Source organism: Pelophylax lessonae, assembly GCF_965119305.1.
Source record: "Pelophylax lessonae genome assembly, chromosome: 1".
Classification (NCBI taxonomy): domain Eukaryota; kingdom Metazoa; phylum Chordata; class Amphibia; order Anura; family Ranidae; genus Pelophylax; species Pelophylax lessonae.
In genome coordinates, this window is record NC_138768.1 from 870,287,247 (window position 1) to 870,304,568 (window position 17,322).

Below are 17,322 nucleotides of genomic sequence, written 5' to 3' on the forward strand. Positions count from 1 at the left end.
CCGCTCTCCTCCTCCGCTGTCCACCCCCCGCTGTGTGCTCGGCAGATGCCAGCACCTGTTTTCCAGTTCCTTTCCCTGCGAGCGTTGCGACGCAGGGGGGTGGAACCGGTGTTCCGTGAGAATTACCTACCCGTGAGAAAAACCTACCCCTCGTCACTTCCGGTACTCGGCACTGTATGGAATGCAGCGGGTACATTAAAACAGCTGGGCTGCAATACAAATCATCTCCGCTCCTGTCCCGGTCACTTCCCTGATCTCCGATAGTAAATATAAAAGCGTCAGCGGCTGTATGAAAAGATAAATCACGGAGCCGAAAGCCGCTTGTATATTTACTTGCCGAGAGCAGGGAAGTGACCGGGACAGGAGCGGAGATGATTCGTATTGCCGCACAGCTGTTTTATGTAAGCGCCGCGTCGGTAGGTTTTTCTCACGGTACACCGTGATCGTTTCATACTAGTGCGCATGCGCACTAGTAAGCTCCTCTGTTCTTCCATCACGTATCCGGGGCTCTGAGCATGCGCACTGCTGCGCTGCTCAGCTCTTTCTGGCCGGAAGTGACGAGGGGTAGGTAATTCTCACGGGGTAGGTAATTCTCACGGAACACCGGCGATAATTCCAAAAATGTAAATACACTAAATGAGATGATAGAAAGCTGTGATCCTAACGGATTACACTGTATCATCCCATTTCACCACAGGATTTCACCCGGTGACTTTTCCAGTGCCCTGCCTGTGCTTTTCCAGTTCTTTGTGCCTGGAAAATAGAGAACGACCATGGCGTCCAAAAAGCGTTCTTTTTGCGCTAAAGCACTTTTAGACGAACTGGAAAACAGCAACAGCGAAACGGAGTTACTTGAAGAACTGAGCGACAGCGATTGGTGGGAAAATTCATCATCAAGTACGGAAAGTGATGACAGCGACGATTCTGATGTCTCTTTCTAGCACATCGCTCCGTTGCAAATTCGGAAGAATCATTTGATATTCTTCCCAAATTCCACAAGCGATGTGCCAGAAAGAGACATCAGAATCGTCGCTGTCATCACTTTCCGTACTCGATGATGAATTTTCCCACCAATCGCTATCGCTAAGTTATTCAAGTAACTCAGTTTCGCTGTCGCTGTTTTCCAGTTCGTCTAAAAGCACTTTTGTGCCAAAAAGAACGCTTTTTGGACGCCATGGTCGTTCTCTATTTTCCAGGCACAAAGAACTGGAAAAGCACAGGCAGGGCACTGGAAAAGTCACCGGGTGAAATCCTGTGGTGAGATGGGATGATACAGTGTAATCCGTTAGGATCACAGCTTTCTATCATCTCATTTGGTGTATTTACATTTTTGAATTTGCCACCGGTTCCACCCCCCTGCGTCGCAACGCTCGCAGGGAAGGGAACCGGGAGACAGGTGCCAGCATCGGCCGAGCACACAGCGGGAGGACAGCGGGCGATTGCAGGGAAGGGAACCGGAAGGCAGGTGCCGGCATCGGCTGAGTACAGAGCGGAGAGAGACTGTGAGGACGGTGGGGGTTTGCAGGGAAGGTGAGTAACATTCTGGGGTAATCCCGAGTGTGGCTTGGGTTACCACTGTTGGTACAATATATTAACCACAAACCACACTCAGGAATACCACCAGGGAGGTTAAAGGCCCCCCTGATGTGGTCCCAAGGTTCTTTCCCCAGTAGGTGCCCTAGCAGCCAGGCACACAGTCTCCATCACTCTTCTTTACATTAGTTTAAAGCAGGGGTGGCAAACTCAAACTTTCATCACCGGCCGCATCAGCATTATGGTTCCCTCAAAGAGCTGGTTGTATCTGTAAGACTAGATCTCCAATGCACCCAACCCCCCTTATATCAGATGTTAGGAGCCCCCCATCCTCCCTTACATCACAGTGTACCCAACCCCCTTTTTTGTGTTGTTTCCAGGCAAAAGCTGGGGGTGGAGCTGGGAAGCAGAAAGTGCAGGGTCTATAGGAGGGCTGAAGTCAGCTGCCGGAGTCTGCTAAATGCTAAGACCAGGGGAAGTGGAGGTGAGGGGGTGCTCCTGCTGTACAGAGAGGTGCAGGATCTGTAGGTGGAGTTCTCCTTTTTCTGCCAACTGGTGAGATAAAGGGGGAGAGGGTGGGCAGAGACGAGCCTCTCTGAGGCTGCACAAAGAAGGGCAGGATCTGTAGGAGTTCTCCTCAGCTCTTCTTCCAACTGCAGAGATGAAGGGGGCAGAGACAAGCCTCTCTGTGGCTGCACAGAGAAGTACAGGATCTGTAGAAGGAGTTCTCCTTCTCTCTTCTGCCAACTGCTGAGATGGGGGGGGGGGCAGAGACAAGCCTCTCTGTGACTGCACAGAGAAGCACAGGTTCTGCAGGAGGAGTTCTCCTCTTTTTTGCCATTTGCTAAGATGGGGGGCAGAGATGAGCCTCTCCGTGGCTGCACAGAGAAGCGCAGGATCTGTAGGAGGAGTCCTCTTCCTCTCTTCCACCAACTGCTGAGATGGGGGGGAGAGGAGCTTCTGCACAGAGAAGCGCAGAATCTGTAGAAGTTCTCCTTCTCTCTTCTGCCAACTGCTGAGATGGGGGGGGGGGGGCACAGACTAGCCTCTCCTTGGGTGCACAGAGAAGCACATGATCTGTAGGAGCAGTTGACCTCCTCTCTTCTACCAACTGCTAAAATAGTGGAGGGAGGAGGAGCAGGGCCAAGCCTCTCCATGGCTGCACAGAGAAGCGCAGGATCTGTAGGAGAGGTTCTCCTCCTCTCTTCTACCAACTGCTGAGATGGGGGAAGGGGAGGGGGCGGAGACGAGCCTCTCTGCAGCTGCACAGAGAGGCACAGGATCTGGCAGAGGATTTCTGTCCTCCTCTCGGCTGCTGACTGCTGAGACATGGAGGGGAAAGGAGATGATAGGGGGTGCCACAGCTGCAGGAAAGGTGCAAGGGCCACATGAAATGGCCTGGTGGGCTGAATTCAGCTTATGAGCCTTGTGTTTGACACATGAGGTCTACAGGTATTCTTTATTGAAAACAAGAACTTGGATGGGTGCAAGATACCCATGGAATGCTTCAGCAGCGTTAAGTATTAACTTGAGGACACCTGTCTCCTTCTCAAAGCTTCCTAGCTTAGTCCTTGCAGCAGCAAATAATGGGCCGAGCTATGCAGGGACACCAAATGTCCACTTTTAGTACAAGCTGACTCTAATAAAAGAGCGATAGCAGTGGTAGTACACAGTCAGTGGGATCTCACACATCGGCCTGTACTCACAATGTCCCTGGATAGTTGGATGTCTCCTTCCAATATCAGCCAGACATTTCTACCGTGAGCTACAGTATTCAGACCTGATCCCCCGAAAGGAAAATTCCTCAGTCAGCTCTAAATTTGTAGAGTAGACAAAGTAGTTCAAAGTTCTCCCCACAGATAGCACAGCTGGGACCTCGATGAGGAAATGAAGAAGCACAGCTGGACTGCCTAGAAGAGCAACAGCCCTTCAGGCTGGGATCTTCTCCTCCTCCTGGACAAGAACCCTTTTGCTCCAGGCCTCAAGCTATTTATGCTCCTTCCCAGCCACCTACTGGACACCCTTCCCCAGGGATTGACTGGAACCACATAAAACTGTAAGTTTGACTCTCCCAGTCCACTATCTTCTAGAACCCTCCAGAAGGCAGGGGGAAGCAGTCAAACCCACAGTCTGTGAAACTCAGTGCAGATCAGAGTAATCACGAGCAGCTCCACTGATTACAGGACAGCTAAAGATCTGCATTTACGTAACCCAACTCTTAACTAAGAGGATACTATGCTAGTAAGGTCAGGTGATGCAACAGTTCAAACAGAGAAGCATAAACTACAATGCGGTCATACAGACAACCTGGGGGTATAGGCAGTACTCCTGTACTGGGTCCAAGCCTGGTTGGGTCAGCAGGAAGGGGGGGGGGGGGGGGTTATCAGGCCCAGCAGAGTACAAGAGGCAGTGCAGAATCAAAGTCTAAATCTCTCCTCTACATATTCTCCCCTTCACGATTGACTGGCAGTGGAGAAAAGGGAGGTATAAGCTGTAAAGCATCATTCTGGATGCTTCACAGCACAATTACTGGTAATATAGGGTAAGACTTTCCCTGGAATCGCAGAAGGTGGCACGCTCTTCAGTAGTCGCAGGATCCTGAGGATGCATGTTTTTTCAAGGGGTGGGAGGGCACGGGAGCAGGCTCTTGGCAAGGACTGCTGGGCTGTGTGTACAGAGGCAGCTAAGGTAGTTCCCGATTTCTTCAGTGTATGAGAAGACACCAGGCATGGGGAGGACTTCAATTTTAAAAGGTAGACACTCGGGGGGGGGGGGGGGCAGCGATCAGGTTTCACGATCTTTAAAAATGGCTCAGTGGACAATTACGACTATGGACTCTACCATTTATATTTTACTGAAGCCCCAGCAGTCTTTATAATTGTGAAATTTAAAGCCCAATTCCACTCCAATTGCTCCCAGGACCTCCCCACAACTCTCTTCCCCTCCCCAGAGGAACCCCACATTTCGACCCCATTTACACTTGTAAATGGGGCTCTGTGCAATTATATCAGGGAACCCCCGTGAAGGTTCCTGGCAATTAGCTGCAAGAGGCAGTCCCATTCAAAGCAATGGGAGGCCGACCGCTCCCGCAGCTAATCACAGCCGCTCCCATGTAATTACTCAATTGTTCGGCGTCCAGGGACGATCACCCGCAGGTAATCACTCCAGAAACAAATACAGGCCAAAGCAGTCTTTATAAATGTGAAATTCAAAGCCCAGCTCCGGACTCCCTCAACCCCCCAACACAACCCGCTTCTCAGAACCCCACACTTAGATCACATTCATGCTTCTGAATGGGACTGTGAGCAGTCATATGAGAACCCCAGTTCCTGGCAATTCGCTGTGGGAGCAGCTCCATGGAAAGCAATAGGAGGGTGATGGCTCCCGCAGATAATTGCGACAGCTTGCGTATAATCATTCAATTGCTCTGCCAATCACCCGCAGGTAATTACTCCATAAACAATTAAAGGCGAGCAGCCACAATTAGCTGCGGGAGCTGTCAGACACCCATTGCTTTCCATGGGGCTGCTTCCCTCCCGCAGCTAATCGCTGTGAACCCCTGCTGGAGGTCCCACATATGATCACGCACAGCCCTTTTCACAAGTGTGATTGGGGCCTTAGGTAATCATTTTTTTTCTATACTTACCTGTAGTACCCCCATGGGATCACCTCTCTTTTAAAGACAATGGAAAGGAGGCAGCAATGGATTTAGACTCCACCACGTTTTGGGAACCCACATGGTATGCAAATCCACCCTGGCTCCACCCCACATCCTACAAAGTGAAGTGTCTACCTTTCGTAGGGTTGCCGAGTCACCTCCATTGTGGGGTGCAGGTGGGTTGTTGCTGAACTCCATCAATTCATACTAAGAGCAGGCCAGGTTTGGGATCTCTCTAGTATTAATGGAGTGTCACCGTTTATCATCAACAATAAGATTGGCAGCCTGCAGTTCTTGTGTAGATGGTAGTAGGACATGATGAGTATTGTAGTTCTCCATAAACCATGTACAGTAGGCTTATAGTGATGACAGTGCTGGCAAATTCCCATTTCTCATCTGATGTCTATATCAGGAGCCTCCAAACTTTCTACAAAGTGCCAGTTTACTGTCATTGGGCCCCATTGCTGGTGTCATTGAGAGGAATCGTGCGCCATCGTTGGTGTCATTGGGAGGAATCGTGCCCCATCGTTGGTGTCATTGGGAGGAATCGTATCCCATCGTTGGTGTCATTGGGAGGAATCGTGTCCCATCGTTAGTGTCATTGGAAGGAATCGTGCCCCATCGTTAGTGTCATTGGAAGGAATTGTGCCCCATCGTTGCTGTCATTGGGCTCCATTCTTGGTGTCAATGGGAGGAATTATGATCCATTGTTGGTGTAATTGGGAGAAGTCATGCCCCCATTCTTGCTGTCATTGGGAGGAATCCTGCCCCATTGTTAGTGTCATTGGGAGGAATCGTGCCCCATCGTTGGTGTCATTGGGAGGAATCGTACCCCATCGTTAGTATCATTGGAAGGAATCGTGCCCCATCGTTAGTATCATTGGAAGGAATCGTGCCCCATCGTTAGTATCATTGGAAGGAATCGTGCCCCATCATTACTGTCATTGGGAGGAATCTTGCCCCATCGTTAGTATCATTGGAAGGAATCTTGCCCCATCGTTAGTATCATTGGAAGGAATCTTGCCCCATCGTTAGTATCATTGGAAGGAATCGTGCCCCATCATTACTGTCATTGGGAGGAATCTTGCCCCATCGTTACTGTTGGTGTCATTGGGAGGACTCGTGCCCCATTGTTCGTGTCATTGAGAGTAATCGTGCCCCATCGTTCGTGTCATTGGGCCCCATTCTCTGTGTCATTGAGAGGAGTCGTGCCCCGATTCTTGGTGTCACTAGGAGGAATTGTGCCCCATTGTTGGTCTCATTAGAGGGAATTGGGCCCAAACGTTAGTGTTATTGGGCCCCATTCTTGGTGTCATTAGGAGGAACTGTGGAACTATTGTTGGTGTCATTGGGAGGAATCGTGCCCCCTTGTGTCATTGGGAGGAATTGTGCCCCTTGTGTCATTGGGAGGAATAGTGCACCATTGCTGATGTCATTGGGAGAAATTGTACACCATTGCTGGTGTGATTGGGAGGAATCATGCTCCCTTGCTGATGTCATTGGGAGGAATTGTGCACCATCGTTGGTGTCATTGGGAGGAATCGTGCCCAATTGTTGATGTCATTAGGAGGAAACATGCCTCATCGTTAGTGTCATTGGGCCCCATTCTTTGTGTCATTGGGAGGAACTGTGCACCATTATTGGTGTCATTTGGAGGAATCATGCCCCCTTGTGTCATTGGGAGGAATAATGCACCCTTGCTGATGTCATTGGGAGGAATTGTACACCATTGCTGGTGTGATTGGGAGGAATCGTGCCCACTTGTTGATGTCATTGGGAGGAAACATGCCTCATCATTAGTGTCATTGGGCCCCATTCTTCGTGTCATTGGGAGGAACTGTGCACCATTGTTGATGTCATTTGGAGGAATCGTGCCCCATCCTTGGTGTCATTGGGATGAATTGTGCCGCATTGTTGGTGTCAGTGGATGAAATATTGCCCAAGTGCCACATAAAGGCAAGCAAAGGGCCGCAGTTTGGAGGCCACTGGTCTATAATATTGGAATTGGAGAATCCCCCTCCTCCCCACCCGCACTGGATCAGTGAACCTGCGGCTGTTATTACATTATTTCCAGGCTCAGCTGCTCAGACACATTACACTATATTGTATCCGTCTCTCTGCCAGGATTTATTGCTGCCTGCCAGACAGGTTCTTGTAAAAATGTATTCCTGATATCCATTGCCGGGACAGATTAATGAAGAATTCAGAAGCCGATCAGCCTAGACAAGTATCTACTAGTGCGTTCTGTAAATGGAGCCGGTCATAGGAAATAAGGTTGTCTTACCAATACCAGACTTCTCGGTCCGACTCCGCGAGGTGGCGGCGCATTTCTTTTAAATCACCCCGTCATTGGTTTAAATAATTAGTTTCTGTGCAATGGAAGAGCCATTCTACTCCCCTCTATGGAGGACTGCGTCTCCTTCCTCCCCTCTGTTCCAGCACTGCACTCTCTATAGAACCCCCCCCATTCTATATATGTTTTGCTCTGTGGTCTTTTCTTCTGGCCCCTGGGTCTCTGCTGTCTCCTGTAGCAACACAGAGTAAGATGGGACCTCTGAGCGCAGGGGGTGGGGGCAAGGCATTCAACATATATATAGAATGCTTAAAGTGAATGTAAAGTCTAGTTTTTTTTTTTTTTTTTATAAAAGAACAAGCATGTTATACTCATTTGGTTTTGCACAAAGCAGCCCGGATCCTCCTCTTCTCGGGTCCCTGGCTGGAGCTCCTAGCCCCTCCCACCTGTTGAGTGCCCCCACAGCAAGCAGCTTGCTATGGGGTACCTGAGACGAGCTGCAAGCTCCATGTGTCCATTCAGACACGGAGCTGTTGTTCGGCCCCGCCCCTCTCACTCCTGATTGGCTAACTGACTTTGATTGACAGCCATGGGAGCCAATGGCACGGCGGATAGGTCTTAGCCAATCAGGAGGGAGAGTCCCGGATGGATGAGGGACTCGTGGACAATGCTGGAGAGAGGGAGGGGGCTCAGGTAAGTATTAGGGGGGCTGAGGGAGGCTGCTACACAGAAGGCTTTTTATCGTAATGCATACAATGCACCTTCTGACCTTACAACTCCTTGCTTTGACCTTAACACATTACAGCACCTACCGCTTCAACATGCTTTTTAGATGTGTTTTTGATGCTTTGGTGACGCTTTTTTGAAGCTTTAGTGAAGCCCTATATGTGTTGATTTTCTATTTGTTTTAAACTAACCCAGTAGAACCCCAGCTCAGCAGAGCCCCAGCTTATTAGTACCCCTGTTTAGCAGATCCCCAGCTTATTAGTGCCCTCATTCAACAGATACCCTGCTCAGTAGCAGAGATGTATAGTAACTAAGTAGAACTACTTCACTACTGTACTTAAGTACCGAAAGGCGGTATCTGTACTTTCCTGGAGTAGAATTTTTTTCTCCTACTTCCACTTTTACTTCACTACATTTTTTCGATGATTTCAATACTTCTACTCCGATATTTTTTTATTTTTGTGCTGCATAGTTACTCGTTACAATTATAAAAATTACCACGGCCACAACAGTAGATGGCAGGTTTCATGAAGCTCAAAACATGTGTATTATCAGCGCATACGAAAATAAATGCTACTGTATGTATAAATAAAAGCTGCATTTGAAATAATAAAAAACAATATGATGTTCAAACTTTTGACTTCTTTCTTTAATAACTACATAACACAGTACTTGTACTTTTACTTTCAGTACTTGAGTAGCAAAATTTTTAAAAAAACTACTTGCAATACTTAAGTACAAAAAATGTTGAATACTTTAGTACTTCTACTCAAGTCACTTTTTGATCGAGCACTTCCACTTCTACTCAAGTCACTTTTTGATCGAGCACTTGTACTTTTACTCAAGTATGGGTTTCGAGTACTTTATACAACTCTGATCAGTAGTAACCCCCAGCTCTGCTCATCCTCCACTCAGTAATAACCCCCTGCTCTGCCCATTCCCCACTCAGTAGTAACCCCCATCTGCTCATCCCCTACTCCATAGCAGCCCCCAGCTCTGCTCATCCCCTACTCCGTAGTAACCCCCAGCTCTGCTCATCCCATGCTCCGTAGTAACCCCCAGCTCTGCTCCTCCCCCGCTCAGTAGTAACCCCCAGCTCTGCTTATCCCCTACTCCGTAGTAACCCCCAGCTCTGCTGATACCCTACTCCATATTAACCCCCAGCTCTGCTCATCCCATGCTCTGTAGTAACCCCCAGCTCTGCTCATCCCCCGCTCTGCTCATCCCCCGCTCAGTAATAATCCCCAGCTCTGCTCATCCCCCACTTAGTAGTAACCCCCAGCTCTGCTCATCCCCCACTCAGTAGTAACCCCCAGCTCTGCTCATCCCATGCTCTGTAGTAACCCCCAGCTCTGCTCATCCCCCGCTCCGTAGTAACCCCCAGCTCTGCTCATCCCCCGCTCAGTAGTAACCCCCAGCTCTGCTCATCCCCCGCCCAGTTGTAACCCCCAGCTCTGCTCATCCTGCACTCAGTAGTAACCCCCAGCTCTGTTCATCCGCCACTCAGTAGTAACCCCCAGCTCTGCTTGTCCCCTGGTTTGCGTATCTTCATTGGCTGAAACCTGCTGACACACTCGTGCTGTGTCACAGCACAGCTCAGCAGGGGGCCATAAAAACCAGGAAGCAGGCAGCGATATACATGTATGATGCCTAGCCTGCAGCTGCCGCCCACTTACGGGGGATGTACTGGGAGCAGCCGGGCAGAGGTTAAAATTGCAGCAGAGAGATTCTGGAGCATTGAGCATAATACCCAATCAGCTTCTACCTTTAGCTTGTTTAAATAAGTTTTAAAATGAAAGAAAGAAGACAATTGGTTCCCACGCACAACTGCTCCAGATTCTGCTTGCTTCAATCTTTGGTAAGTGTGTGTCTTGGTGGGGGGGTTGTGTTGAAGCAGCAAGGCAGAAGGACGGGATGTACTACACACATTCTGTGTACTTTGATTATTTTTTGGCCATATGTAGCACAGGATCACATTAAAAGGAACATGCAGATACCTTGTGGGGGCTGATCTGAAAGTCTGGTATTGAAAAGTCAGCTTCGTTTGACAGGCTCCATTTTTCAGGCGTGGCGTCATTCCCTATGTGATGTCTGGCCTGCAACTTACAATCAGTTCTATCAATATTGCTCAGGGTGTCCCTGCAGAGGTTGGAGCACTCTTTAGATATTCTCATATACAAAACCGTGCAGGTCTTCTAGTTCCCCATATTCACAATCATCATCATCATCATCATCATCATCATCATCACCAGGGCTAACAGCAATACTCACAGCCTCGCTGAGTTCCAGCTGGTCCGGAGGTTTAACCAGAGTCTTGGCCTGCATCCATTCATCAGCTCCATCCCCCATATCTGTGGAGTCATCTTCATCCTACCAAAAGCAGAAGATCATCAGCATAAATGACAAATAACACATAGCACAGGTTGGCTGCATACACAGTGCTTTATATTGTGTATTCCCAGGACTTTTTTCTCTTAGAGAATAGGTGCATGGTGTCTCCCCTTCTGAGTCACCCATTGGCCCCGCCCCCTACCCACCTCCGAGCAAGCAGTGTTAATTGGTTCTACCCCCTACCCACCTCCAAGCATCGCTCCATGGTTCCACCCCCTAACCACCTCCATAGTTGTGCCCAGCCTATGGAATTAGGGTGTGCACCCTAAAGCTCAAACACGTGTGTGGGTGTCTCTACATAAATATGACCCCAGGGGCTGACTGGCAACTTTCGGCCCAGGGGGCAAATACAATCCAGAAGAACATGGTGCAGTGACTCGGCCCCCCTCCCACTCTCCCTCTTCCCGGACTCCTTCTGACCCCCATTCCAGGCTGAAGCCCTGCTTCAGGTACTCTATACCCACCGGCCGAATCCGGTGTTCCCAACCTGGCCAGCAGGGGGTGGTTGGGGAGAGCTAGGATAGCTCAGTTGGGGCTGGCCGGGGGAGAGTCTCCAGTGGGGCATGGAAGCCGCTTCTGCTCAGACACAGTTTACACCATCCATGCTGGGGGGGGAGGCCTGCGCTCGGTCCTTGTCTTCATCCCGCACTCAGTAGGTCAGCAGCGGGGACTTTTTACTTCTCTTCACCAGGAATCCTTTAGGCATGTCTGTGGCAGAAGTAGTGCAGCCTTTTTACAGGATATTAGAGTGGCCCGGAGGGGCAATTGCCCCTCTGCCCCCTGTATGACCCTGGCACATTGATCTCCCTGCTGGCACAGTCAAAGAGATGAGCGTAAACACTTCTCTTATGGCAGAGCCAGTAAAAAGGGAGATCTTTTTCATCTTCCTGCTGACACACACAGCAATAAGGCTAATGCACATGGGGTGACTAGAGTGTGCCCAGGCACATTCGGCACACCCTGTGCGCATGCCTATGCCCACCTCCCAGTACCGCCCATTTTAGAGAAAACAGAAGTATCATTTTGTGGTGCTCAGTAATTTGTATGAAATTTGTTAACGATAACAAGTAAAGCAGTAAAATAGATTCCCTGAAACCAGCAATAATAACCCTCCCCAGCAACAATAGACTCTCCCCACCCCAGTAACAATATATCTCCCCCCAACAACAATAGACCCCCCCCCACAACAATAGATCCTCCCCAGCAATAATAGATTTCCTAGCAGCCACCATTAATAGATATTCCAGTAACCAGAAACAATAGACCCCTCCCTCAACATTAGATCCATCCCAGCAACAATTTGCCCCAATCAACAATAGATCCCTCTAGCAACAATATATCCCCCAGCAACAATAGATCCACTCCAGGAACAATAGACCCCCACCATCAATAATACATCTCCCAGCAGCCAGCATTAATAGATCCTCCAGCAGCTAGCAACAATAAACCCCTCCCTCAACAGTAGATCTGTCCCAGCAACAATTGACCCCCCAGCAAAAATAAACCCCTCCCTCAAGAATATTTCCCACCAGCAACAATAGATACCTCTGCAACAATAGATCCACCCAAGGAGCCAGCATTAATAGATCCTCCAGCAGTCAGCAAAAACAGACCCCTCCTTCAACAGTATATCCCCCAGCAACAATAGACCCCCAGAAGCCGGCATTAATAGATCCTATAGCACACCTTGCCACTATATACATTTAGTGCTGGAATTGCGTTCCCCAACGTTCCTGCTGAAAAAAATGTGTATTTCTGTACATGATATGCTTCATACTGTTCAGCTTTATTGGCTGCACTGTACATTATTTGCTCCATACTTCTCGGCTTTATACACTGTGCTGTACATTATATAATACATACTGCACTATACATGATATACTCTATATAGTGTTTTGCTTTATACACACACTGCTCTGTACCATATATAACCCATTGTGCTTGGTTTTACTAAGTTCTTCTATTAGCACTGTGCCGCACTATACCTTCTACATATCACTATGTGCCATATACTAAGCCCTTTTAGCAGCACTGTGCTGAACTATACACTCTAAACTCTACTAGAAGCATTGTGCTTCAATGTGTTATACCCTCTAGATCCCTCTATGTACCATGTACTAAGCTCTTCTATGAGCACTGTGCTACACAATATCCTCTACATCCTTCTATTTACTATGTACTAAGCTCTACTATAAGCACTGTGCTACACAATACCCTCTACATCCTTCTATTTACTATGTACTAAGCTCTACTATAAGCACTGTGCTATACCCTCTACGTCCCCCTATATGCCATGTCCTAAGCTCTATGCTACACAATACCCTCTACATACCTCTATGTACCAGGTACTAAGCTCTTCTATAAGCACTATGATATACAATACCCTGTACATCCCTCTGAGTACTATATACTAAGCTCTTCTATAAGCACTGTGCTACACAATACCCTCTACATCCCTCTATGTACCTGGTGCTAAGCTCTTCTATAAGCACTGTGCTACACAATTCCCTCTACATCCCTCTATGTACCATATACTAGCTCTTCTATAAGCACTGTGCTACACAATACCATCTACATCCCTCTATGTACCAGGTGCTAAGCTCTTCTATAAGCACTGTGCTACACAATACCCTCTACATCCCTCTATGTACCAGTTACTAAGCTCTTCTATAAGCTCTGTGCTACACAATGCCCTCTACATCCCTCTATGTACCGGGTACTAAGCTCTTCTATAAGCACAGTGCTACACAATACCCTCTACATCCCTCTATGTACCAGTTACTAAGCTCTTCTATAAGCACTGTGCTACACATTACCCTCTACATCCCTCTATGTACCAGGTACTAAGCTCTTATATAAGCATTGTGCTGCACTATACCCTCTAGAGCAGGGATCCTCAAACTACGGCCCTCCAGCTGTTGCGGAACTACACATCCCATGAGGCAGTGTAAGACTCTGACATTCACAGACATGACTAGGCATGATGGGAATTGTAGTTCCTGAACAACCGGAGGGCCATAGTTTTAAGACCCCTGCTCTAGAGTCTGGACTGTGCCATCACATACTTTGGTCCTCTGCACCCCTAACATATATATCAGTACATCTCAATAGCTGTGTTGTCCTTACCCTCCGCCTGGAAATAATCTTCATCTGTTTGGTGACATTTGGCTTCTGTGCTTGGACGGGTGGGATGCTCTGCAGAGAGAGAACAATGTCAGAAGAGGGCAGGGGGAGATGTTCTGCAACCACACAACACTGCTGAGCCAAAGAAGGACATGATGCTCTGCATGGTGCAGTCCACTTGGAATATTAGTGGTGTACAGTGACCGTGGGGGTGGGGGGTGCGAGGGGGGGGGGGGTTTACCTGCTTGGCTCTGTGCGGCATGGTGACACCTCCCGGTTTTGTGATTTCTCTGAACTGTCACTGCACCTGAATCAATATAGAGAAACCAATGTCATTCCTAAACGTGGGACTGAAGAGAACCTTTCTGTACAAAATATTAAAGGTCACTAATATATGTGCATAATAGCAGAAACCACATGGTGCTCCAGGCAAGATATCCGTTATGTATCCTCAACCTATGTCTCCAGGTCCCCCGCACCCCCAAATATGTCCTTCAATAGGAACTGGGATAGATATTATGGAAAGACAAATGCTACATTTGTTTCAAAAAATCCAAATGATCTTTTATTGCCACCAAGTTGATGTTTGGGTTTCTCTCTGCTGCCGCGAGCACAGGGCCCAGTTTGTCCTGGATCAGGGCCATGGTGTGGACGGGCCAGCTGACAGATCCATAACAACAAATGATGCTCTAGGGCAGCACTGAGTCATTTGTTACTATGGTGTTAAGGCGCTGTCCACTATGGCAACGTATGATGCTGATCCAGTGCATGTGGCACGAAGAGCCACCCCCTGCATTCAGTCCTCTTCCTCCAGATCTCTCCTACCTCCTACCCTCTGCCACAATGCTGGAGCCCAAAAGGTGGGGCTCTGATGTGAAGTGGCTACTGTGTGATTGGGGGCTGTGTGATGGTTGCACCCCATTATTCAGGAGATCTGAGATGGGGGGACTGTATGATGTGATAATCTCTGATGTTATGGGGGCACTTCTAATGTGACGAGAAGATCTTGGATGTGATGGGAGGACCTCTGATGTGAAGGGAGGACCCCTGATGGGAAGGGAGGACCCCTAATGTGAATGGGAGACCTTTGATGTGATTGGGGGGAGGGCCTCTGATGTGATGGTGGACCTTTGATGTAATGAGGGGACCTCTGATGTGAAGGGAGGACCTCTGATGTGAAGGGAGGACCTCTGATGTGAAGGGAGGACCTCTGATGTGAAGGGAGGACCTCTGATGGGAAGGGAGGACCCCTAATGTGAATGGGAGACCTTTGATGTGATTGGGGGGGAGGACCTCTGATGTGATGGTGGACCTTTGATGTAATGAGGGGACCTCTGATGTGATGGAGGACCTCTGATGTGATGGAGGGACCTCTGATATGATGGAGGGACCTCTGATGTGATGGGGGGACCTCTGATGTGATGGGGGGACCTCTGATGTGATGGAGGGACCTGTGATGGAGGGACCTCTGATGTGATGGAGGGACCTCTGATGTGATGGAGGGACCTCTGATGTGATGGAGGGACCTCTGATGTGATGGAGGGACCTCTGATGTGATGGAGGGACCTCTGATGGAGGGACCTCTGATGTGATGGAGGGACCTCTGATGTGATGGGGGGACCTCTGATGTGATGGGGGGACCTCTGATGTGATGGGGGGACCTCTGATGTGATGGGGGGACCTCTGACGTGATAGGGGGACCTCTGACGTGATGGAGGGACCTCTGATGTGATGGAGGGACCTCTGATGTGATGGGTGGACCTCTGATGTGATGGGGGGACCTCTGATGTGATGGGGGGACCTCTGATGTGATGGGGGGACCTCTAATGTGACAGGGGCATCCCTGATGTGAAGGAAGGACCTCCGATTTGATGTGAGAGACCTCTGATGTGATGGGGGGGACCTCTGATGTGGCAGTGGGACCTCTGATGTGAAGGGGGACCTCTGATGTGCTTCATCCCAGGCTCAGGTTTTTCTTTGATAAGGAACATTTACATTTTTAATTTTTTAAACAGAGGTGCCTTGGATTTTGTTTTTAAAAAGGTGTTACGACTGAAAAAAGGTTGAGAAACTGTTGAAATGTATTAACCTGTGAGACCAATTAAAAAGTCCCTATGAAATGGTATCAGGTCCCAGTGTCAGGAAAGGATTGCCAGCAAACAAGATGGCTCCCTCAGGCAGTTTCCTGTTCTCCGCATTTCACATAGGAAAGGTGCACAGGCACGTGCAAATGTGCATGTGCATCCGCGCACCAATGTACGCCGGAATGTGAAGGGATATACACGTGCGTGCATTAGCATACGCATGCACATCCCGTGACAGATGACGGCGCAAAATGAACTATTTCAACTAGGTCAGTACCCGGGATCAGCACTGTCTTGTCTACAGCCTTCCCGTTATTGTCCTGGTAACTGCATCCGTTTCCAGTTATTGACCAGGCTTGTTCTGACCACTCCTGTTCTCCGTCTGCATCAACCCAGCTTGTACTGTGACTCCGCTCCTGCCTCCGCATCCGTACCTGATCTGTCCGCCTGTAGATGACCCAGCCTGTCTGACCCTGTCAGTGTTCCAGTCCTTACGGAACTTCCTAGCTGCAAGCATCTGTTAACCACTGAAGCCTCTTCTTCTGTCTGCTGCATCCAAGTGCCAGCCTGTTCCAGGTCACAGGCCATCCGCTGGCATCCCTGTCTGCTGACGTCCTTCCTCTGCCTACCGCAAGATCCTGTCAAGCCCAGCAGCTAGCAAAACCACTGGGCACTCGTGCCACTCTGCTCTCTGTGCTGCCTGTCTACTCTATCAGGGGCCCCGAGTCAGAGGTGTAAGAGAGGCCTTCCTCTGCATATAAGGCTTTTCTACCAGGTATGTGACAGTACAAGACAGCCATGTCTGAGCCTGGATGAACTGTGCCAACATTTGGCAGGCCTCACACAGGCTGTAAAGAACTTGCAGGACGGTTATACCCAATTTGAGGAACATGTCCAGACCCTGTCATCACCCTCTGCTGCTCTCGATTCTGCTTCTTCATCTTCCACTGGAGCACCAGCTGCATCCGCAGTCGTGATGTTACCACCAGAGCCTAGAGTCCCTACTCCTGAAAGATTTTCTGGCGACCGCAGCGACATCAGGGCTTTTCACACTGCCTGCGAACTATATTTTACTTTACAGCCCCGCACCTTTTCTCTTGAAACTACAAGTAGGATTCGTCATCTCTTTGCTACAGGTTGAGCACCAGGCATGGGCTCACTGCCTACTTGAACAAAAGGCTACTTCTCTATCAACCTTGGCCACCTTCTTCAATGACATGGCTCAGCTCTATGAAGACCCTCAGTGAACCAGCACTACAGAAGCAGCGCTACATACACTCCAGCAAGATTGCAGAGCGGCCGATGACGGTCTTAGATTTTAGGCACTGGAGTTCTGATACTAATTGGAATGACGCTGCCCTCCTCTACCAGTTCGGTATGGGTCTTTCAGAGCCCCCTGAAAGATGAGCAGGGGCAGACTGGCAACTTTCGGCCCAGGGGGCAAGTACAAACCAGAGTCCCATGGTGCAGCAACTGGGCCAACCCCTCCCACTTTCCCACACCCCCCCCCCCAT

The 17,322-nt window shown here is 49.1% G+C and overlaps 1 protein-coding gene across 1 annotated transcript in view; it reads right to left on the bottom strand.

The window, feature by feature from the left end:
• The window catches only part of DNAI1 (dynein axonemal intermediate chain 1), a 259,805-nt gene that overhangs the window by 224,072 nt on the left and 18,411 nt on the right, over positions 1 to 17,322 (bottom strand). The window contains exons 2-4 of the mRNA XM_082243034.1: positions 13,966 to 14,031; positions 13,728 to 13,796; positions 10,482 to 10,580 (exon numbers count right to left, since the gene is read on the bottom strand). Of these exons, the coding sequence (XP_082099160.1) occupies positions 10,482 to 10,580; positions 13,728 to 13,796; positions 13,966 to 13,986 (189 nt within the window). The 5' untranslated portion in view covers positions 13,987 to 14,031. The remainder of the gene's footprint in view (positions 1 to 10,481; positions 10,581 to 13,727; positions 13,797 to 13,965; positions 14,032 to 17,322) is intronic.